Here is a 24,425-nt window from a genome sequence, read left to right on the forward strand (position 1 = left end):
TCTGCTGTGGTCAATACTTTTGATTTTGTCATTGTTTTGTTGTATTTTTTGTTTTGTTGTTTTTATTTAATACTTTTGATTTAAAAGGTGTGGATTCAAGAAATAAAATAGGCTAATGTCTGTTTTTCATCCATAAATTAAGTCATTCTGCTGTGAGGAGGAGTGGAATATGAGGCAAGAAACTAAGAGTGTTTTGTAAAACTCTCTCATACAGGAAAGGATAAATTAAAAAAATGATATTCCTCTCCTCAATCAGAGTTTGGAGGAATAGAGAGATGATTTTTGAGTTGAAACAATCAAAGTATGTACTAGGGAATCTAAGGTTGATGTAAGCCTTGTACCACCATGGGCAGGATTTGAGTAGGTTTTCAGGAAGCACATGTTTTGTGATGAGGGAAAAATGTGAAAAAATGGCTTAGTGATTTAAAAACAAAGGGCAAGTTCAGAAACAATAAACATGAGTAACTAGAGCAGAGTAGCCATGGGAAGAATTGGGCCAGGTACAACTGGAGAGGTCAGATGATACAACAATATGAAAAGAATGCTGGGAATATGCATTTGTTTTCTGCATTTTCTTGCTTTCGATTCTACAGTCAATACCATTAAGCAGGTATTGCAGGTTTAGGATTAAAATGCTCAGTAAAAGGCAGATGCTAGGTAAAGTCTTTTAGGGCTCCTTGGAAACAGCTCTGGGGCTCAAGGCTGCTGAGATAAGGAATAATGTTTAGAGCTTCACAATTAGAAATCAATCAGCTCAAACCATTTTCTGCCTCTGGGTTCTTCTCCAAATTGGACAGAGGATCAAATTGGCCCAGCTTGAATTCCCTACCCAATATGTGGCCAGGGGAAAATTGAGATGCTTAACCACAGACAGCTGGCAAAGGAAAACTAAAGTGATTTTGCCAAAAGATGGCAGAAGAAAGGCTTGGTTGATGAAATGAGCAGATGTCCACCATTAGTGATGTGTCAAAACAGTAGGGAAGAGAGATTTAATCATATACAGTGTGGATGTGAAAAATGGGGCTAAGAAGCAGGGCACTTACAAAATTGCTGTATTATAGGATGGTAGGCACCCTGCCCCTCTTCTCAAATGTGCTCTAGGAATTCTGAATACTTGCAGGCACTACCTCCGATTTTTCTGTTTTCATATCTTTAACCTTTAGCATTACTGTTCCCTGTGCTTCAGATACTTATCTTCCCCCTTATTGGTTTTCTTACCTCCTCTTAATCTTTGCATGCTGACTTTTAAAGAACCTTCTTTATCATCTTCCCCAGCTGCTTCAGACAGACCCGTCACTATGATTTTATTTATAACTATATCTATCTATGTCACTTTTACTAGATATAATGCCTGTCATCTCTTTCTATGACCCAAAGCAGCAGATTTAAGAATTTCCTGTGGTTGTATCATCATACTTTGTTTCACCTTATCCTGGACTCAACTGATGGCAGCAGGATGACCTGAAAGCAGCCAGTAGGATGACCAGCAGTCTATGCACTCAATCATTCTGTCTACTGTCAGATCGTAACAAGCCTGTCCAATGAAACACAGGCTGGAGAAGGTTAATTGAATTAAATTCAGATTTAAATAGCTACATATGGCTAGTGGCTACCCTGTTGGATGAAGCATGTCTAAAAAGAACAACTAAGGCCACAATAGGAATTATGGAAGCAGAGGCAGAGATGAGCCAAGTGACAGCTGTGGCCAAGAAGACATCAAGGAATCCAAGGCGTAAAGGGATTATTAAGGACTAAATGTCTGTGCCTCCCTCCAAATTCATATGTTAAAATCCTAATCCCAATGTGAAAGTATTAAGGATTGGGAGGTAATTAGGTCATGAAAGTAGAGCCATCATAAATGGTATTAATGCCCTTATAAAAGAAACCCCAGAGAGTTCTCTCATCTTCCTTAAGTTATCTGAGAATACAATAAAACATAAGAAATGCAACCTAGAAGAAACCTCTCACCAGAACCTGACCATGCTGGCACCCTGGTCTCAGACTTCCAACTTTTAGAACTGTAAGGAATACATTTCTGTTGTCCATAAGCTTCTCAGTCTATGACACTTTGTGGTAGCAGCCTGAACAGACTAAGATAGTTTATTAGTCAGGGTTCTCTAGAGGGACAGAACTAATAGACTACATATGTGTGTGTGTGTGTGTGTGTGTGTGTGTGTGTGTATGTGTGTGTGAGTTTATTAAATAATATTAACTCATGTGATCACAAGGGTCCCATAATAGGCCATCTGCAAGCTAAGGAGCAAGGAAGCCAGTTTGAGTCCCAAAGCTGAAGAATTTAGAGTCTGATGTTTGAGAGCAGGAAGCATCCAGTGTGGGAGAAAGATGTAGGCTAGGAGGCTAAGACAGTCTAGCCTTTTCACGTTTTTTTCTGCCTGCTTTATTTTCTGGCTATGCTGACAGCTGATTAGATGGTGCCCACCCAGATTAAGGGTGAGTCTGCATTTCCCAGGCCACTGATTCAAATGTTAATTTCCTTTGGTAACGTGGTCACAGACACAGCCAGGATCAATACTTTGCATCCTTCAATCCAATCAAGTTGACACTCAGTATTAACCATCACAGCTACGAATGAATAGAAGTGCTAAACCCGGATGGTATAATGAACAACCATTCAGTTCCCTGAGGGAAGGCTTTTCAGCTGCTGAGATAGACCCTGAACTTTCGTACTTCTCACAACTGTGGAGACAACCTTAGAATGCCTCAATTCTTTGAGACAGCACCAAATAATGTAATTCTTTAATCATAAAATATTCAGATTTTTTTCCAGGAAGGGAGACAGAGAGCAACCATTTGGGGGTTCATCTTCTTACCACTATCCCTGTTACATTTAATTTCCTACACCCTCATCCTTCATTCCCCAAACTCCTCCTTCATGTTCATTCCTTCTCTATCATTTCCTGATCAAAAACCACTTTCAGTTCTTCACGTCTTCTTGTTCTCTCAGATCCTCTAGCCTACATATGCTGCTATCTTTGCCTGAAAATCTCTTCATCCTTCTCCCAACTGTGCATTATCATTCCTAATTGTGGATGCCTCTTTCTCTCAGTGGCTATTCTTGCTGCAGAAATTCAAGATAGATGTCCCACACATTAGTCCAAAGAACCTTTATTTTCTTTGAACATACCATGTACCAAGTGTTGTGTGGTTCTTGGTAATTTTGATGATTTTTCCTCTGGATTACCTCCCACCTAGATTATAACTCTATAAGAGAAGGAGCAAGCCATATCTTGCTCACCACTGTACCCAAACATCCAACATTGTATATATCTCATTTATTTTTGTTAAGCTAATAAATTACATCCACATTTCATGGAAGAAATGCACAAAGTCAAAAAAAAATTCAGGAAAAAATATAAGCAACTTTCCTGCAAGGTTATGATACATTTTTAGAAAGTGTTTCCTTAATTACATTATTCTTATGTATTTGATAATGAGGATAAACACCTTTAAAAGCTAGAATGACAAGTGACTATTTTCCTACATGACTTTTCCAATTGGTCATCAGAGAAGACTGAGAGATAGTATCACACTTGGAGAAGACTGAGAGATTATATCACATCCTTGAGAAGATGTTGCTTATTGCAGTATGCTTTCCGATTTGAATCTCAGCCTAGAAATTTTTCTCTGCCTCACACAGTTATAAGCAGGACTTCATATTGGTTAAAACAGAATCAAATTACAGCTAAAAACACATTTTGAGTTAATAGGAACATCTAGACTTTCCTAGGTAGACGTTGACCATGGTATGAGTGAAATATATCTGTTCTACCTAATTCCTCCATGCTGGAGATTGTAAATCTGTGTGAGAAGAGTGATACCTCCAGGAATTCTTTCCCATCATGGTGTGGGTGAATAAGTATGGCAGAGAGCAAGTCCTTTTATTTTTTTTATTTTTATTTATTTTGTGATGAGTCCAGTGAAAACAAGCAATGCAAATGCTGTTTTCAAATTAACTTCTGGTAATTCAGCTTTGATTCACTATCCTGAATAATCAGGATTTTATATTTGCAACTCAGGTTGAAATTAACCCTGAAGATATTCTTCTGTACACATTTCTTCTTGTCCTTCTTGAAGAGTTAAAGTATAAATTGGTACCCTCATCTCAATTGAAACACCAAAGCAATGTATGATTCTTTGTCAGTGTTGGGCTTGATTACAATAGAATGAAGATTATTTTTCCACCTGTGACACTGTCATTATAATCATCTGACTTATATTTATAATCAAGTGGGAGTGATTCTCTGATGACTTAGAGCCTTTAAACCTGAGGATAACAAAATGCTGGCTGAGAATCACATACAAATACCAAGCAGAGAGAAAAAACAAACCACCTGTTACACTATTTGTTTTCATCTAATAAAATATAGAGAAAAATAGAAATAATGAGTTTGGAGTGTTCTGGGCAATTTAAGGAAAGAAATCAACAGGCAGTATACTAAACATCTCTCTCTGAGCCCCAGTAATTGACATAGCAGGGGCATACAAAAAAAGATGGTTTGAGTATTACAAAAAAAGATGGTTCACTGGAGACTGACTTTCTCTAGATAAGAGCTAGGTTGCTCATCCATTTCATCCTGTCTTTGCCAATAACATCTGTAGCCTTGAAGCAAATTTTCCAATATGGTATCATTGTTCCCAATTTCCATTTTTCATTTCTTAATCATCTATGGATGGACAGTATCTCAGTACCTGTCCCATTCAACTGAGAATTTATCCTTTTTTCCTTCAACTATATTTCCAGATTATTTTAGGCAATGAGAACATTGTTTCTTAGACTAGACATAGACTTACATAGTAGTTTTTTCGATAGCTTCACTTTTGGAGGTTCAACAAAATCAACTCACCCCATCTACAACAAAGCTGAAATCTATAATAATTCCCAGATGGAGGCTTTAGAGATAGTTATACTGGTGAATCCAAATAGAAATATCCGGTGAATGTGCTGAAGCACTTATTCATAATTTCTATGTTGATCACCCACATAATAGGTTTATTGTAGTAGTTGATTGTTTTTGGTATGATTGTGTGCTGTATAATACTTCCCTCAAAATATAAGCTTCACATTTAATTTACCAAGTTAAAAATGTTCACATTTAGCCTTCATATGAATATTATTTCCTCTGCATTAGTGTAAAAACAATCTCTGAAGTTATTTAGCATGTCATTCACTTTGCTGGGATAGAAAATAGCTAATGTGAAATGTCATAAGAAAATGACAATTTAACATTTTTGAAATGCAATTTTCTTTGGGGGCATGATCAGATAAAGAATGTCCAGTGCTTTAACATGAAGTGGTGTCTTTTACTATTTTTAAGTTAATTCACTGAACTACCCATAATTTTAAAATATTATCAAAATGTCCACTTTTTCATATTGTTAATGTAAACTATATTCATTGTGTACAATTTGGAAAACACAAATAATAATTATAAGTAAGCTCCAAGAATGCTGTTACGTTCCTCACAGTGTTTCTTCTTTTTATCTTGTGCATATCATGCTCTAAATATGAAACTTCATACTTTTTTAAAATTTAACACAATATAATAAGAACTTATCCATGACATTTAAATACAAGTATGTTAAAGTTTTTGATCCAATAGAAAATAGCAAATCTCTCACCTCTAATCCCAAGTGGGCCCTTCTAGAACAAGAAACTCTTTTTTATTTTTTTACCTTTTTAAGTGGAGGATGATTACTGCATTAGGATATGAGCTCTTTTCCAGTAGCCTGAGGATTTTGTGCACATTGACCTGCTTCTCTAGATCACTCCTGTGATCTAGGGCTGAGATTTTTTACGTAACTAGTCAGTGGGAAGCTGGTCAATGAGAAGGAAAGACTCTGATAACTAGGGTGACCCCATAATTTAACTTTTAAGCATGAATAATAATGGACGTGTTGGAAAAGCCATAAACCAGTACTGTTCTAGGCAAATGGGAACATATTTAAGGAAGGCATAAAAGGAGAAATTTTAGTAATAAATCCTAAAATTCATATTAGTTGAAATCATTTTGGGTATACCAGGGTCAGTAAACTAAAATCTATTGGCCAAATCCAGCCCCACTGACTATTTTGTATGTCTTCTCAATGAAGAATGGCATTTATGCATCTAAGTGATCGAAGAAAAAAACTTCAGATGTTATTCTTTTGTGCCATACAATACACATTGTGTAAGTACCTACACAATATGCTTCATTTTGCATATTGAATTACAAAGCCTAAAACCTTTATAACCTGGCCCTTTATAGAAAAAGTTTGTCACTCTCTGTATATGCTAATATATTCTACTCCAATAACTCACATTGTTTACTACTTTGCTACTTATCCATTTCCCTGATTTGGTGGTTCTCACAACTGAGTAAAATATGGACTCTTGTGAAGAAAAAAAAAATATTTTCAAACTCCAGAGAATGCAGTTTTTCACACAATACTGAGTAAACATTGACATACAAAGCAAACTTTCATTCTATGAAATTCAGTTTCAGCTGGGCACGGTGGCCCATGCCTGTAATCCCAGCACTTTGCGAGGTCAAGGTGGGTGGATCACGAGGTCAGGAGATTGAGATCATCCTGGCTAACATGGTGAAACCCCATCTCTACTAAAAATACAAAAATTAGCTGGGCATGGTGGTGCGCACTTGCAGTCCTGGCTACTCGGGAGGCTGAGGCAGGAGAATCGCTTGAACCTGGGAGATGGAGGTTGCAGTGAGCCAGGAATGCGCCACTGCACTCCAGCCTGGTGACAGAGTGAGACCCTGTCTCAAAAACAAACAAACAAATAAAGGAAAGAAAGGGAAAAGAAAAAATATGCTGAAATATTACTTTGATCATTATATTAATAAAACTAAAAAAGTCTTATAGAATACCTTGTCCCCTAAAAGTCTGTCTTCTCTCAGTGAACCTCAAACACCAGTTTAAGAAATAGCTGTTCTAGCATATCCCAGCTGTACCGTAGGGTCTGGAAAAGCATTTAAATAATTATTTTCCTTCTAAAGCCAGGTGGTAAAACTATAAATAAATAATCTATGCAACTACTTACTTTCTTTCTTTCTACTCTTTTGCTCTCACTTCCTCTACATAAATGTATTATAAAATGGTTTAAATATGCAGTCAAATTTTTATAACAATCCATAAAATTACAGTAAATATATTTTGTGTAATACCATATACAGCACACAGAAAAAAGTGACATGGTCCTATCAAGTTATGACAATTTTACTAAGTCTGGGATATTGTAATGCACTTATAGTTAAATTGACAGAATTAACAAATCTGGTTTTTATTTTTATTTTTTAGTTTTCTTATCAAGGATTTCTTTAATGCACTTTTTTTTTTTTTAAAAGTAGGCCCACTCATTAACACTTTTGTCTTTCAAAACTCATTCTAATCTTTAAGATTATATCTGAAATTACTCGGTTGATCTCATACATCCTTCTTATGACCTTTTTGGTAATGGGTCATTTGAACCATGATAACTTAATGGAAAAAACAAAACTGAACATCATGAATGAACTATAAATCTTTTAGTATCATCTGGTAGTGTTGGGGACAATTTTACATTTATAATCTATCAAGCATCTTCCCACAGGAGGTTCGATAAATAAACAAAATTATTTCTGTGTGGGTCACAGATATTAAAATCAATGAATGAAGAAAATTTACATTTAACCAGAAACACAACAGGAAAAAATAAAATTAGAGTTAAAGGAAAATATAAATAGCTTTCCACATTTTACATTCATATCCATTCCTCACTCCCTGCAGCTTAAACATTTTATATTATCTTGGCTAATCACTTTTCCTTCCTGCAGTTTATAAACAAGTTTTAGAGTAAAGGATAAAGATAAGAGAAAATAAACAAGCATAAGTTCAGTCCCTATTCACTCGGTTTCTTAAGAGCTCAAGTTAGCTGATACTGTAAATTTACGTTAAAATAAAGCTGATTGGGTTGCAAATCCTCTAGACCTTGGTTAGCTACCTAACATCCCCTTGTCTGCTGGGAAGGTGAGGTTTGCTTTTCAAAGTGTGGCAAAGGCTTTGAAATGAGGACACGAAAAAGTTAAAGATACAAAAAGAAAATAAAAAAGATAAAAGCTCAATAGACCATTTCTCTGTGAAATCAGCCGAATGAAAATTAAGTCAATTTGGGAATTCTACCACTATCTGATCAATTTTGATAATGCTGACTGTTGGTCATGATCATTTGAGTTCCCAAAGCTAGACTGACTTTTTATCAAGCCAAGGTCCACCAAATAAATCGTCATTGCCTGATAGACTAGGTCAAGGGTATTAAGCAGGGCGAAATTTGGCTATGAGGTTTTCAAGATTTACAATTTGCTGTCTGAAATACTATACAAGTTACAATTACTGCCAGAGTGTGCTGTGCAATGTCAAGTGAAGATAATTAGATGTCTATCTGCATAATTAGTGTACTCTTCCTGAAATTCCCATTTTAACAAATCATTATTTTATTCAGGTAAATGTGAAAAGTTTTTTTTTTTTTTCTTGTCACCATGGTAAATCATGTAAAATGTTTGGATTAGTACATAAGCCAGTGGAGAGAAAAATGTTAATATTAGTAGAACTTTGTGTTCAAATTTTTATTAACCTGAGAATTATTAAAAGTAAAATCTGCCAGACACAGTGGCTATAATCTCAACAATAGAGAAGGCTGAGGCAGGAAGATCACTCGAGGCAAGGAGTTCAAGACCAGCCTGAGCAACATAGCAAGACCCTGCCTCTACAAAAACAAAATTACCTGGGCAGGGTGGTGGCACCCATCTATAGTCACAGCTACTTGGCAGAGAGGCTGAGATGGGAGGATCCGTTGAGCACAGAAGTTCCAGGTGATGGTGAATTACAATTGAACAACTGCACCCAGCCTGGAGATGGAATAACGCCCTGTCTCTAAAAATTAATTAATTACAATAAATTTAAAAATAAGTAAAAATAAATAAAAGTAAAATCAACCTTCATAAATGGCTTATCTAACTACAGTTTACATTATAGATATGAGACTTTTGAGATAAATCTTATAGTAAATGTGAAGTATTGTGGTGAACAGGTCATTGTGCTAAAGTCAAACTTCTAAGTTATGAGGTGAAATTCTTCCAAAGAATCAGAGATGGTAAAATAATCAAATCTATGCCTTGGAAGCAGTGCTGTGCAGCTTGTTAGCCACGTTTTTTCCCCTCTCTTATGTGAAAATTTAAAGTCTACTTCATAGTGATCTCATTTTATGTACTGTTCCATCAAAATATGTACTCATGTTTAGTTCTCACCACTAGAAAAGCAGAAAGCCAAAATGAATGGACATATAATTTCTTCACCCCCCTTTCCAACTTGAAGTAGATTTTATCACCATACTTCACCCTAATTCCTTCTTTAGAGAAGAAAGGCTGCCAGTCAAACTCAATTTACAAAGATATCTTTGATTCAAGAAAGTATACGTCATCTAATATAAATAAAATATATTAAATTTTCACATAAGAAAGGAGAAAAAACCCCGTAGAGAAGCCACAGGCAAAGATCCTTAGAATGTTTTTTTGCACTAGTAGATTTTAGCATTGCTGTTGTGAGATGGGACAGAAATTCCAAGCAATCTGTTAGAAGATACAGAAAGTATTTTCTTTCTCTTTTAAGTCTCTGAGTTGGAAAAAAGGCCATGACTGAGAGATTGAAGAAGAGAAGATGCTTACTCGAATAGATGTCAATTTAATAAATAAAGAAGATAACTATAATAGGAACGTAATTTTACAACAAATAGTAAGTGGAATGATTAAAAATAGATAATAAAATATAGAAAAAATGTAAAAAGTCTAGAAAGTCCATTACAGAAAAAATAAGTAATCAAAGTAAAATTGTATTTTTTCTTTATTTACTCTATGATTTCACATGATTTTTTAGTCTATAACTTTTTTGTATTTGTTATTAATTTAGATTAAAAACGTGTATTTCCTAAACAAAGACACATTTTGACTTAGGATTACTTTTGTCTTAAAAGTGAAATTTCTGTAGATGCCTCTGAAAATAAATCAATCTTCATATTAATGATAGTAAGTTCCTTTTTCTGCCATACACTTTAAGATAATAAGCTAGTTAGGTAAATGTCTCAGGAATTATTTTGATGAAACTTAAGGATCCGAGTTCTATTTCATTATAAGGCAAAGTAATGTGACAGTTATGCATAATCCCCCCTAAATCAACAATTGCTGCCACATTAGCTTCCTTGCTATGTCTTAATTTATAAGGAATCAAACCATCTTAAATCAAACTGGTACATGCATGCATTCACTTTTCGTCCAATCCAAACTGAATTACCTGTCAACAGAGAAGTACACTTACAAGTGTGAAACCATTTGACCATGTTATATTTTAATTTGCAGAGACAAAAATGACAAGCAATTTATTTACATAAAACTGTACAAAAGCAAATTAAATTATGTAAAATATTTCATAAATAGTTGGACGAGTGTTTAATACATTTCGCCATGTTAAGCATAGTTGCGTGCATAGTGACTCATAATAAACGATGATAAATTGTTCTCTGCTTCACTATCAACATCCAAGTAGCAGAACAATAGGCAATGATTAACATTACAAACAGATCGTACCACACTGAATGCAAGTGCTTTAAATGTAGGAAAAGTCTGAAAGTAAACCCTAGGTAGCTGAACAAATGATGCCTTCCTCCAGATGTTATCATTATATCTTCACCTAGGTCACAACTAACAAGCTTTACTATATTCATGATCATCCTCACTGTTTTTTTTTTTTTTTTTTTTTTTGCTTAAGGACACATTTTCTTATTTATCACTAATAGCATATACCTAAGATTATTTAGGTCTTTGGATTTCTCATGACTATTTTTGGATGGCTGTTTGATTCTTGTCAATTTCTTCTGGTCTGTGTGTTTTATTCTGTTTTCCTGCAAGACAGCTTCCTAGGGTAGGGTTTTAGTCAGACATCCTCAGTACCATCTTAGTTCCTCTTCCCATAAAAATAATGCCTCCCTTGTTTTCTGAAACTCAGGCAGCAGGCCAGTCAGAAACCATACAGAAATGATATCTGGAGATTCAGAAAGAGCAGTAGATTTTAGACTGAAGCTACAGACATTTTAATACACATAAATTTATATAGTTACTCATTAATTTATAAATGTGTCCTAATGTATAATGCATGCAAAATTCACTTGAGAGTCTTGTGTACAGAAAACAAATATGGTTTATATCCTGTACAACCAAAATGAAACTGTAGCTAAAAGAAACGCAACAAAAAAGAAATAAAGGATAAAATTCTAAATCAATATTTTACCTTGCAAAATGGACTGATTTCACTCCTGATAGTATCTCTGTGTTACACTTACAATAAATGCTTTCAACTTCTAGTCAGATTTAAGCAGCCCATATTACTGCCTTAATTTTGCTTTATGACACAACAATATTTAAGACTGGTCCATTATCTGAGTTTGTCAGAAGGCAAATTTTTAATATATTATTTATTATTTTCAGAAAATAAACATGGACAAATATACAGGATCAAAAAAGTTGGGAATAGCCCATTTCCCCTCATTGTCCAAACCCAACAACCGTTTTTTTACCGTAACAACAGGTATAAAAGGCACAGTTGCTTATTTTGCATTCACTCATTTATTTATTTTTTTTGTTTCTTTTTATTGATTTTTTTTTCAAAAGCACTCTATATATGGAGTGGCACCAGATTTAACCTATTCAAAATAAAAGTCATACAAACACAAAATATATTTCTGTGTCATGCCAGCTCATTATATAATAAACATGTTATGATAGCTAATTCTACTAGAATTACTGTGAATACTTACAGTACACTGAATTTTATTCTTTCACACCCATTTTAGTTCTAAAGAGAGGTTCACGAGTTAAATGACAATGGCATGGCTATCTTGAATGGGGTGCAAACATCATTGGAAATGTGGATCCAATTAATCCGAAGGTCCGGTGTGACCCGTATTAGTTTTATAGACAAGAGAAGGGTTTAAGATAGAGTGAAATGAGCTATCAGTGGTTTCAATGTCTCATGAAAGAAAGAAATGCATTAAAAGAAAAAGTTTGTCAAACATCTGTGTTATGCAATTGAGTATTTTCTTTGTAACGTGCAAGAAAAAATATGTATACATTTCATAAGTATCTTTAGAAGTATTTTGTCTTAATAGGTACTTACAGATTATACAAGGCAGAACTGCTTTAATGCAGTTTCCTAACAAAGTACTAGAATTGCATCTTTCCATAGTGTAAATAATAATCAAACATAAACATGTTCAATTACTGATATTTTAGTCCAATGTTTTTTGTTTCAATTACATATCTTTTTGCATCCTACCTATTATACATAAACTAACATCAAAATGAAAACTCCATTTAAGAAAGAGCATGAGGAAATGACCCCCAAAGAGTACCCCATCAAACAGAGAAGTTGTTTCAAAGTATTTTGAGGACCTATACTGAATTATCAACCTATATTCCAGGCTGTGTCACTTTATAGTCTAAGAAATTCTGCAAAGCATGAAACTACCCAAAGCTAAATTGTTTCTACAGTTTGCTAGAGAGCCATCAAGGCTATGCCTTAACCAGCTTACAAACATTCAGTGATGAGAGTTTGTTCTCCTCACACCTGTTATTCCCTATTCTGTCCATGGATTGTCACTTTTGTCTGAATGTCCCAGCTCAATATTCAGCCATATTAGGTTATCCTCTATAGAGCCAGTAGCTCAAAATCTGCATATTCTGTTTCTTCTTATTGCACTGGAAAAATTCTGCTTTTACCTTTGAGATATACATCCTGTGAAAAATGTCATTGCCTAAAACTCCTTTCTTTCATGTTCAGTCTAGATTTGTTTAAAACATATATTAAATAATGTTCAAATCACATTAGTGATAAAGTCAACTAGGGTGTCACCTTGTTTCAATGTTGTTAGTCTCAAAATATTTCTATACTGCACACAATTCAAAATTAATGCACTTGTGGTGCATGAAAGTGTGCACTGAACAAGTTAAAAAAATGCAATTGCAATTTAAAATGTGGATAAAAAGAGCAGTAAGCATAGCCTGGATTCTAAAATGATCATCGTGGACTTAACTAACAAGACTATATGGCAATGCATCTTTCTTAACCTATCCATGACCCATAAATACTATTTTAAAACATGGAATCTTCCCTGATAATATTACCTGAAACTAAACTTGAACCTCAACCAATTGCCTATTATAATACCAAAAATATATCTCACTAGTTTTCATTTTCTGAGCTTTCAAACAAAATCCATTTTAAAAGAAGGAAGATTTTACTGGGCACTATAAAATGAACTAGTGTTTGATTGTTTCTGTGCATACATGGGTTCAGTTGCTTTTGTTGCTTAATGGTTTTCCACGTCAAGACCAAATCAACTTTATGATTTCCCTGATCTGCCATATGATCTTTGGCCTCTGGATGATACAATTGTTCAAGTTAGTTAATAATAGTGGTCTTGTTCTGAAAAAAATATAATTTTTTAAGTCATAATTAGTGAAATTGATACATGTAATCAAGACTGCATGTATACTGATAATATTTGGTGAAGGTATGGAATTGAAGTTGATGCTCTTAACCTGAAAATAACAACATATGCCAATTTAGGACTGCAATCACCCACTGAGTATTGTTTTGCTCTTAGTCTTTGTTGGAATATTAAAGCTTTGATCTTCCCAAAATGCTTTTTAATAGAGTCCCTCTTTCTAAGGACTGTACCTTTAGAGGGACTCTATCACTTTCAGAGGATTGCCTTTGATGGTGATAAACCATATTCTGATGGTATGTCTGAAATACATTTTATCTGTCCTGCTTATTTTTGACCAGCCGGATGACACTCGAACAAAATCAAAGTGACTAAAATCATGCTTCAGCTTAGGGATAATGAGAGTGTGTTGTGTTCTGCTAATCAGGCTTCGTACAGTTACTGTGGAAGAAACTTGCAACTATCCCCCCCTTTTTTTTCTTTTCTTCTTTTCTTCTTTTTTTTTTTTTTTTTGGAGAAGGTTGGGGAAGAGAAAGTGAGTGTTGGGAATCAGTGAAGGGGTTAGACATGCAAGTAACAAGGATGGTTTCTACATTGTACAGTAGAATCAGGCTAACAGTATCACTAAAGGCCTGATCTGGAGGCAGAAGTGGCAGGCAAAGCTTTGTCTCTTTGGTAGCCCCCTCTTTGTGATTAAACATTTTGCTTTGTAAGGTTTTTTTGCCCCTTATTCTCCTTTTCATACATGTAAAGAACTTTGCTGTTGCTCCTTTGTAGCCTACAGGTAAACTTCTCTTCTAGTGAGAGTATTGACAGGAGATGGCTTATATTCCCCTGTTTTTGTAAGGGGAATATCCTCAGGGTTGGCTTCCTCATTTTTGCTGAAACTAGCTGCACTGAAGGTCTCATAGGATGAGGTCAACTTTTTGTTCAGGAGGTTTCTGTTGCGGTCACCCATGATGGCGGCATCCCCATTGGCCAACTTTTCCTGGCTTCCTCGTTCATCAACAGGCATGAAAGTGGAGAGTTTAGGCTGGCTCTTCTTCCTCTCTGGAGAAGTGCGGACTGGCATCCAGCAGGAGTCTGAGTGGCCATACTCATCACACTCACGAGTGCACTTCCCAGTCAGGGCTACATCTGGAAGAGGCCTTGAGTCTGAAATCCAAGGAGAATAAGCCATTAGGATTTGACACTCCTCAACAGGTTCCCCTGATCTATATGAAATTGGAGGAAATATATAAATATATTCCTTACCATCTTATTTCTCATTTCCCAACACCCTCTAGCTCATCATTCCACAGGACAGTTTTTAATCTCATGTGCATGAAAGATAAGGTTTTGCAAAGACATCCCACATTATAGAATAGGAAAGTAGACAAAATGATACATTTAAGTGTGTAGATGAAACAGATACATGTGTGTTTGTTACAGGTCAGGGACATGAGGATATTCTCAATTGGAAGCTCTAAATACACAGGTAAATTTGTGTGGGTGTTAATATTTTCCACATCCATAAGAAAAATTATTAAATCCAAATAGACAATTTTCTGGATTTATAAATTATCCCAGAAGTGGTGTGCTTTTGCCAATTGAATTTCTTCCTGCTTATACATTATTCATAGAATGCAAATATGCAAAACCTTATATTTAAAATACATTCTAAGACATGGGGTGACTCATAAGTAGAACCAAATTGACAGCACATTATGTGGTAAAAAGTAAAAAGCAAGGAACCAGTAATTATAGGTATAAGCATACTAGCAATATCATACACCTGCCCACCCTAGCCCATATCCCCTCACCCCCCCACCCCACCATGCCAAATGACCTAATATGTGCTGATGTGTTCACATCAAAATGCATCGGCCATATTATCTGAATGTAATGTACTGGGTGAATATAGGCAAGTTATTAAACTTTGGATGAACTAGCATGTACTCCTAATTAATGGTACTATCCAATGGAATGGGAAATGACTTTTACTTCTAAAAGGCTAAATTATGTCCAAAGGATTCTTAGGAAACAAGATTAAAGATGACAGTTAATAATTACCTGTATGTATAATTGAAAGCATGTGTCTGTCTTTGGAGAATGGTTATGTATTTTCTAAATATTAAAAATGTTTTTACAGACTTTGTTTGAGAAAGAGAGAATGGGAGAGAGAAAAACCTGCACTACTTTAATAGGTTCTGAGACAGTAACCTGGAGGGTTTTATTTAAAATGTTTTATTGTTTTTCATTGCCAAACAAAAGAACATAATATGACTGCATTCCAGTTATTGTCACATGGTATCATTTTATTATAAGGCTTAGGACTTAAAGACTGACAAATTTGGCCTCTGAAAATATATTTGTAACCAGTGGAATCAGTGAGATGTGCATATGCACAATCCATAGATTCATTTAAAATAGGAGAGGAAGTTATTTAAATTATTCCCAAGATATGTACACTTTCTGCTTTTGCTTCCACACACCATCCCCTGTAGTTTAACATTTGTATAGGATATTTTAGACATTTTACTCGGCTAAATCTCCTAAATGAAGGCTCTCCACTAATGTTTGTCATTTTTTCCTTCAATGATGGGTAACTGAACTATTGACATTTGTCGGCCCATTGATTATTGAAACAGTGTCCTGGGATTTTTATGCCCTTGACTAAGCGCTCACACGGAAATTCTAGTGTCCTACACAGGAAATCTAGAACCATCTGACCCTTTCCTGTAGGTAAAATGTAAGGTTAATTATTTACTCCAGTTGCCCATGCTGCCATTTGACTTCTAAGTGAGCAGATTCTCTTAATTTTTTCATCAAAATAACAAAGTACTTTCCCACTTTTTTTTTTACCCTAAAGTGTCTGTTTCTCAAATAAGTATTTCAGATGCATTGTAAAAATCGAATTATCGACAAATTTTATTAATACTTTTGGTAATCTAGTTGGTTTAAATGAATAAACTGCAAGTTCTTTGAGAATATTTGCTATCTTGGGATACTTTTTTTTTTTAACCTGACCTAAATGCTTTGAACAGGGGGAAAAAAAGGATAGAAATGCAAAGTGTAAAATCAGGTCTGCTTTTTACTCAAAATATTTCCCTTTTTTCCCACTGCTTCAACAAATTCAAATTGTTCCTCTTTTCTTATGATAGTGAATAGCAAGGGCATGGGAAAATAATCAGGAATTTAGCTTCTGAAATAGAAAAAAAAAAAAAAATGAATGTGATTGTCATTCCCTGCAGAAATGACCCAGAATTATCTCCAATCATCTCTCCACATTTATGTCTCACACAATATGTCAGTTCACTTACACAATGACTTGTACAGGTGGCTGCTTTTCAGGGATTAATTTGTGTTTTGAGTTTGAAATTCCTTGCACTTGTTTTCCTCTTGTTTGAGATGCATTTATAAACAGCTTGTAATTCTATATTCTTGCTCAAATGAGTCTTCTTACTTTTTAACTTGTGTACCTAAACTACCTACAGCTCATAAGAGATTATACTCATTTATTAAATAGATTGACTGAATCTCCAATCAGTTATAAGTGAGATGCTCTTCAGTTCTTTCCTTCAGTCTTTACTTCATAGTCTGGAGTATTTTATGCCAAAATTGATTTCCTCTATTGCTTTTAACGAAAGGCAGCTTGTCTTCTCTGCCATCATATGCATGCAAGCTGCCACATCTCTATCCAAGAAGCATGATTTTTAATAAGGATCTCCTGTCATTTCCAAAGTAAAACACTTGATTGGGGACCACAGTGGAAGTTGACAAGCCTAATTGGCTAAGACATGTTGCAGTGTTTGTCATCAAATTTAGAAAAATAATCAAGAAGGGCTACAAGGGATTCATCACAAGTAATCAAAACTTCCAATTTGGTTGACTAAAGTGAATCTTCAAAAGAAATACCAATGATTAACAAATGCAATCTGTATTACGAAGCAACCTTATTAAAGAAGGGCATGAGTAGAAAAGTATTTTTCTTTGTTTACATATTTTCTTATTTTAATTATGCATGTATATATTATGAATTTTTTCAACACAAAATTTCTGCAGCATCTTAGAGAATCATCAAATGCAATTCTTTCTTCTTTCCATAAAAGGCATACTTTTAAACTGTCCTATTTTTTTGTGGCATTATAAAGGAAAACCTTTCACAATTAGTAACTCTTCTTAGTCTTTCACTGAAGGATTTGTTTTCTAACATCTAAGAATATTCTTTTATGCCTTAGTACTGTTCTTTTAAATTTTGATCTCAGTGAAGATGGAAGACACCTGATCACAAATCTTAACTGGCATTGAGTAAATCAATACAAATCAGCAGTAGGAGAAGCAAATAATATTCTCTGTAAGCATTTTCCACAATAAAGCCAGTTCTTTAGAGATTTTGATTGTTTGTTTCTGTATTTCTCAATGCCCCCCCCGCCCCACCCCATCAATCATATCAAACCTTGAGAAGACTGGAAGTAAAAAAATGGTATCCATCAAATCCTGTTCTTGCTTAACATTCCTTGCAGAGGTTTCCATTTTAATCAAGTTATGCTATTTCCCAGAATCATTGCATCTTATTAGAAAGTTAAGATCCTTTCCTAGACATAAGGTTAATGTCAATCTTGAAAGCAGACAGTTTTTTTCTTTTCTTTTCTTTCTTTCTTTTTTTTTTTTTGAGACAGGATCTTACTCTGTTGCCCAGACTGGAGTGCAGTGGCGCAATCTTGCCTCACCTCAACCTCTGCCTCTCAGGCTCAAGCGATTCTCCTGCCTCAGCCTCCTGAGTAGCTGCAGTTACAGGCACGCACCACTACCACCTGGCTAACTTCTGTATTGTTTCAAAATACAACAGGGTTTCACCATGTTGGCCAGGCCGGTCTTGAACTTCTGACATCAAATGATCCACCCACCTCAGCCTCCCAAAGTGCTGGGAGAAAGTAGACAGTTTTTAAGACATCATACTAGCAAACAATGTTAGAACAATTCATAACACATGAAGTACTTCCCACATGAAGTTCATCTCTTTAATTTACCACCTCAATCACATAGCAAGGAGGATGGAACAGCGAAGGGGTCCAAGCTAAGAGAAAGCTGAAGCCAAAGAATAAGTGTTTTGACTTTCAACTTACTGTTTTCCCACCACAACACATTGCTTCTTCTTAAAATATAACAGCTGAGTTATTTAGAGGTCAATTACTGCTACTCATAACCATCAAAACAATCTACAGTCTGCAGAGAAACAGAAAAAAATCTGAATAGCACAGGACATAGATGCCACAGAGTCACAAATTTTAATACTTAGTGAAAAGAATGACACAACCTCCTAAAACTACACATTTCGGAAAGTGGGGAAAATTATATGTTTTCCTAAGAAGTCAGATTATCTCTCAGAAAGACTTTTTTTTTTTTTTTTTTTTTTTTTTTTTTTTTNACAGATAGATAACAGATAGAATCATTAGAAATAACAAGGAAAGCCCAGGTTTAGAGAGGAATTTCATGTTTCCAGAAGCTGCCTTACACAATTCAGAACCCATTAGAGGCATCATGTTATAGGAGAGCACACTTGACTCATTAAGACTTGAAGACAGTTCTGCACCAGGAAGGATTTTAAGTACGCTGAGTTTTGCATCCTGTCAGAATCCCAGACCCTCACTCTACTCCAGGTCCTTGGCTTGGGGCTGGAGATACATGGATCTTTGTATTGACTGAGAGAAAGTATGAAAATGTTATATTTAGCTTTAAAATATTTCCAGTGAGTTTTCTTAAAGATCAGATATGTAAAACTGTATGTATCATTTATTTGTTTAATTCACACATTATTTGATTTGCTAACCACATGAGATAAATGGATTGTTATGTCGAGGTATGGACTCCCCAGATGTCCAAACCATTTCTCCAATTTGTTCATTAACATCAAGCTCTAGCATATGACTAACATTACTTGACAACATCTGCAAAACAATACATATTTTCTTCTTTTTATTTATTTTGTTTTATTTTATTTTTTGAGGAGGGTCTCGCTTTGTCACCCAGGCTGGAGCAACGATCTTGGCTCATTGCAACCTCTGCCTCCTGGGTTCAAGTGATTCTCGTGCCTCAGCCTCCTGAGTAGCTGGCACTACAGGTGTGCACCACCAAACCTGGCTATTTTTTGTATTTTTAGTAGAGATGAGGTTTGGTCAGAACTCCTAATTTGGCTGGTCTCGAACTCCTGATCTCAAGTGATCTGCCCTCCTCAACCTGCGAAATTGCTGAGATTATAGGCGTGAGCCACTGTGCCTGGCCTGGTATTTCCCTCCTTTAGAGCCAAATTAACAAAACAACACAAAACAAAACCACGTTTAGGAACCTTTTCCTTTTTTCCTTTTTAAAGTGTTTGCTTTTCTTTCCATGTTTCTTGACTTCCCTCTACACAAAGACATTTTTTCTAGAAGCACACTTAAATTCTAGTGAAATATGCTTGACTTATGAAAGGTTTTACAAAAGGGTAGACAAGAAAAATAAAAGATCAGTGAAAAATGTTTTACAACAGATGTTTTAACATTCCCTTCACTATCATTAGTCCAAATGAAAGTATCTCTTTACTCAAATGATTCAATAAGTGCTTTATTTTAAAACAGCTGTTAGAAAATTGTTTACTTTCATTTTATATGATAGGGCTGAGAAAAAAATAAATGTTGGTTAACCAAATTTTTTTTTGGATAATTATCATAGTTAATAAAGATTGGAGGTGAGGAGACAAGATCCAAAAGATGTACAAGTGAGTTGGACTTGGCTTTTCATATAAATAACTAAAATATCCCTGCCTTTTGCCTGTTTGGGGAATTTAGGAAGACGAGACAGGCAAACACAGCACAGTTCACGGTCAGGGTGGGAATCACTGACTCAGACCAGCAGTTTGTGATCCTCTAAATGTAGGAACACTTTCTGGAAGAGGAGAAATTTATAGTTATGTAAGTAACTTTATATAATGTAATTTTATATAATGTAATATATAATGTTTTATATAATGTTTTATATAATGTATATATATAATGTAAATTTATAGAGAAATTTATAGTTATGTAAGTAAGTGTCACTCTGGCCACAAAAGACCATTAAGATCCCCAAAGAGTGTTTTAACTTATTACAGAATCACTTTATTTAACCAAATGAGAAGAGTATAGGAAGACCAGCTAATCAATCAGTCCTTGCTGTAGCATCGTCTGTACCATTCCTGGGCCCTTCCTGCAAAGACTAATGAACTTTTAAAAGAGCAGGAGATTTAGAGTCCCAATACTGCTCAATGTGATTCCAGGCTCAACTACTTAGAAGCTGTGTGACTTCTGACATAATTTTTCTGGGCTTCAATTTCCTTATATGTGACATAATAATACCTACTCCCCCATTTATTGCGAGATAAAAGAGTTAATATCTATACAGCTCGTAATACGGTCCTGGCTGCCATGTAGGTGTTCAGTAAACAGTAGGTCATAGCCACTGGAGAGATTTAAGGAGGTAGAGATTTTTCCCTCTCTGAAGTCTTTCAGGAATAAAAAGGATATTGTCTAAGAGAATAGGCTCATAGCCTGTGATCTAGATTCACATTCTAACTTTGTCACTTCACAGCTGTATGAACGTGGACAAGTTCCTTGATTCTAGTTTCCTCATCTGTGTAATAAATGTTTAAGAATGTATTAATTTATTAGAATTACTGTGAGAATTGAATATGTTAATATATGTAAAGTACCTATAATAATTCTTGACACACAGTAAGCCCTCAGTAAATATTACCTGCTTCAGGTGCACAATCCCTAATGCAAATTCAGTCTTCAAAAAATCTTAGGAAATCAAAAGTGGTTTGTTTTCCCCCTTCATAAGTTTACAACAAACCTGATATGAATTAATGCAAGGCTATTTTCATCTTTTTTGTCTCACATAATGTGAATATTCATATGTTTTACTATAGAAATAATGTGTTTAATTAAAAGCATGGCCTTAAGACTCTTTTAGATTTTTAAAACAATGTATGACACATGCATAACATATTATAACATCTTATAACATATTAAGGATTCCAAATTTTGAGATGTATCTGGCCCCAAGGGTTTCACATAATTTATTATGGAATAAATACCAATTGTCAAGCAAATGGGTACCTATTTCCAGTTACTTTTCTAATAGTGCTAATGGATTTATGCTGATAGAGTCTGTGATACACAGAGCTACTATCTATCTAGAGAAACATGCTGGCCACTGGATCCTGGTTACTCTACATTAGGCATCCTCCTAATACTTTTCTATTAGGAGTTTGCCAAATAAGATTTATTCAGTACATGCCATGGTTGCTCAAAATTCAAGGGCAAATGATGTATTATTTGGAGTTATCTTTACAACCTCACAGATCAACCTCACAATTAATCATTTCACTTGAAACTTGCCCCTAAGGTATTTAGGTTGCCAGCATGCTACCTTGCTTTGCTTGCATGGGCAGTACAAGGAGCAGCTCCATTAAAAGATGGGTCAAAATCAGCAATAAATTATTTTAAGAATAAAAAATTGACGGGAGGCTGAGGCAGGAGAATGGCGTAAACCTGGGAGGCGGAGCTTGCAGTGAGCTGAGATCTGGCCACTGCACTCCAGCCTGGGCGACAGAGCGAGACTCCGTCTCAAAAAAAAAAAAAAAAAAAAAAGAATAAAAAATTGAAAATCAGGACAAGACAACCTAAACACAGGGCAAATACCTAAAATGCATCATACATCAAAAAATAATAAAAAAAAAAAAACAAGCCATTCAGCATGAGCTATGAAGATTTTATGATGTAAAGACATGAAATTCTTCCAATCTCCCTACACATACCCACTTTGGAATGTGACATTACTACTCTTACTGTAGATTCTGCACCCCTTGAAGCTGGACTACTGTTGACAACCAGAATGTGGCAGAAGTGATACTGTTCTACTTTCAGCCCAGCTATTAAGAGGTCACAATTTTGCATTCACCTTTGGAAATCTGGGATCACCATCCTGAGAGAAAGCATGGTATAGCCTCTTTGCAGATGGAACCCCACTTGAGGGAGAGATCCAGCTGACCCAGCAAAGTCTAGCCTAGTCAGTTTGCCAGGTGAATGCAGCCATATGAGTGAGCCAGGCAGAACATGAGAAACCACGTAGTCAATCCACAGAAGTGTGAGAAGTAATTGATCTTTGTTGTTTGAAGCCACAAAGTTATGTTTGTGTGTTTGTTTGTTTCGAGGAAATAGTTCATTGACAAAGCAATAGACCACTGAAATAATTATCATAGGTATATTATGCTATTTGCAATAAATTAACTGTTCCAAACATTAGCCCGGGATCTATCAACAACACTTTCTACTTCTTTTATGGTTGTTTGTTTTTTATTTTTTGAGATGGAGTCTAGCTCTGTCACCAGGCTGGAGTGCAGTGGCACAATCTCGGCTCACTGCAACCTCCGCCTCCCAGGTTCTAGCAGTTCTCCCGCTTCAGCCTCCTGAGCAGTTGGGATTGTAGGGACGTACCGCCATGCCCAGCTAATTTCTGTGTTTTTAGTAGAGACGGGGTTTCATCATGTTGGCCAGGATGGTCTCAATCTCCTGACCTCGTGATCTCCCCACCTCGGCCTTCCAAAGTGCTAGGATTACAGGCATGAGTCACTGTGCCTGGCCCATTCTACTTCTTTTGTATCTCCTTATCATGGATAACAGACTGACCGATGTCACTGCAAGTACAACGCTTATAACAGAACATTTTCAGAGATATAAGCACATTTAATTAAGAAGTTCAAGTAGAGGGCTACTATCTAAACCTTTAGAAATTCTGGTCCTTTAACGACAGGATTTCACTGCATTATACCTAGGAGTGCTCTAGTTCAAGCTGACATGCCAGGACAATATTAAAATGTTTAAACATGTTTGAAAGCATCAGCAACTTTTCTCCGTACCTTAGGCTAAACTCAAACAGCAATTGAATGTATCTCAAGAAGCATTTACTGCCTTTAGGCTCAGACCACTGTCATTCTGAATGTGGCATTATTATATAGAGTGGAGATTCTGCGCGTCACATCTCAAGCAGTCTTGCTGAATCAACTCAAACATGAATCTGCTGGTTGGCACATGAAAACTGCACTACAGCAGAAAAATGTGTGAGGACTGCTTGGGAGCAATCAATTTATGCACATCAGAGATGTGGCTTTACTTTGGTTCTTCTCTTTACCCATGCCGAGTTAGAGACAGCAGAGGTTCTCGTGTGAAGGAGCAGGGTGGAAAGAGAGAAAACAAGTGCTGCGAACGAGAAGATTCTCTGACATAGATAAAGAGAACTTATAAAACAGACAGGGGCATATATTCCACAATAACCGATAGATTATCCCACTAAGAACAGACCCAACTCTTGGTCATTCATGCTTATTTTTTCACTGAAATAATCGTAGCTTTCATAATTTTCCTTCTAGTCTCTTGACTTTTCTTATATTCAAAATTACTTGCTCGGGAATTATATACTTTAATAAATTAATTTAATATTTTAATTTAATAATTAAAAGTACTGTCTCCCCACATAAATGCAAATATGTACCTGCAAAATGTTGCATGCAGTTTCTGTGGGGTTCAAGATACCTGAATTCGAGTCTCAGAATAGTTCCAACATCCAGGTGAATGAGAAAAAGACAGTGTATTTGTACACCTAGACTTTTTCTTCCTCATTGAGTTAGAATCAAAGTTAAAATGTTTAAAATTCAACACCTATCCTCGAAAAGTATAAATTACATGTGGTAAATAAACTGCCATTCAGTGACACAAAGATTTAAAGCAAATTATATAAAACACATATTTAGAAGAGGCCTGATTTTGTTTTTATATATATATACTTTTTTTTTTTTTTTTTTTTTTTTTTTTTTTTTTTT

General features: G+C 35.4%; 1 protein-coding gene across 8 annotated transcripts in view; it reads right to left on the reverse strand.

Annotated features, from left to right (window-relative positions):
• Positions 1-10,371: 10,371 nt before the first annotated feature.
• The window catches only part of PCDH7 (protocadherin 7), a 454,149-nt gene continuing 440,095 nt past the window's right edge, over positions 10,372-24,425 (reverse strand). For 6 of the 8 annotated variants that reach the window (XM_017875679.1, XM_017875683.1, XM_017875681.1 and 3 more), the window contains one exon: positions 10,372-14,701. In XM_017875679.1, the coding sequence (XP_017731168.1) occupies positions 14,325-14,701 (377 nt within the window). In that variant the 3' untranslated portion in view covers positions 10,372-14,324. The remainder of the gene's footprint in view (positions 14,702-24,425) is intronic. The other 2 variants (XM_017875687.1, XM_017875686.1) reach the window with 1 other exon arrangement.

Source organism: Rhinopithecus bieti, unplaced genomic scaffold (genome assembly GCF_001698545.2).
Source record: "Rhinopithecus bieti isolate Rb0 unplaced genomic scaffold, ASM169854v2 scaffold_9712, whole genome shotgun sequence".
Lineage (NCBI taxonomy): Eukaryota > Metazoa > Chordata > Mammalia > Primates > Cercopithecidae > Rhinopithecus > Rhinopithecus bieti.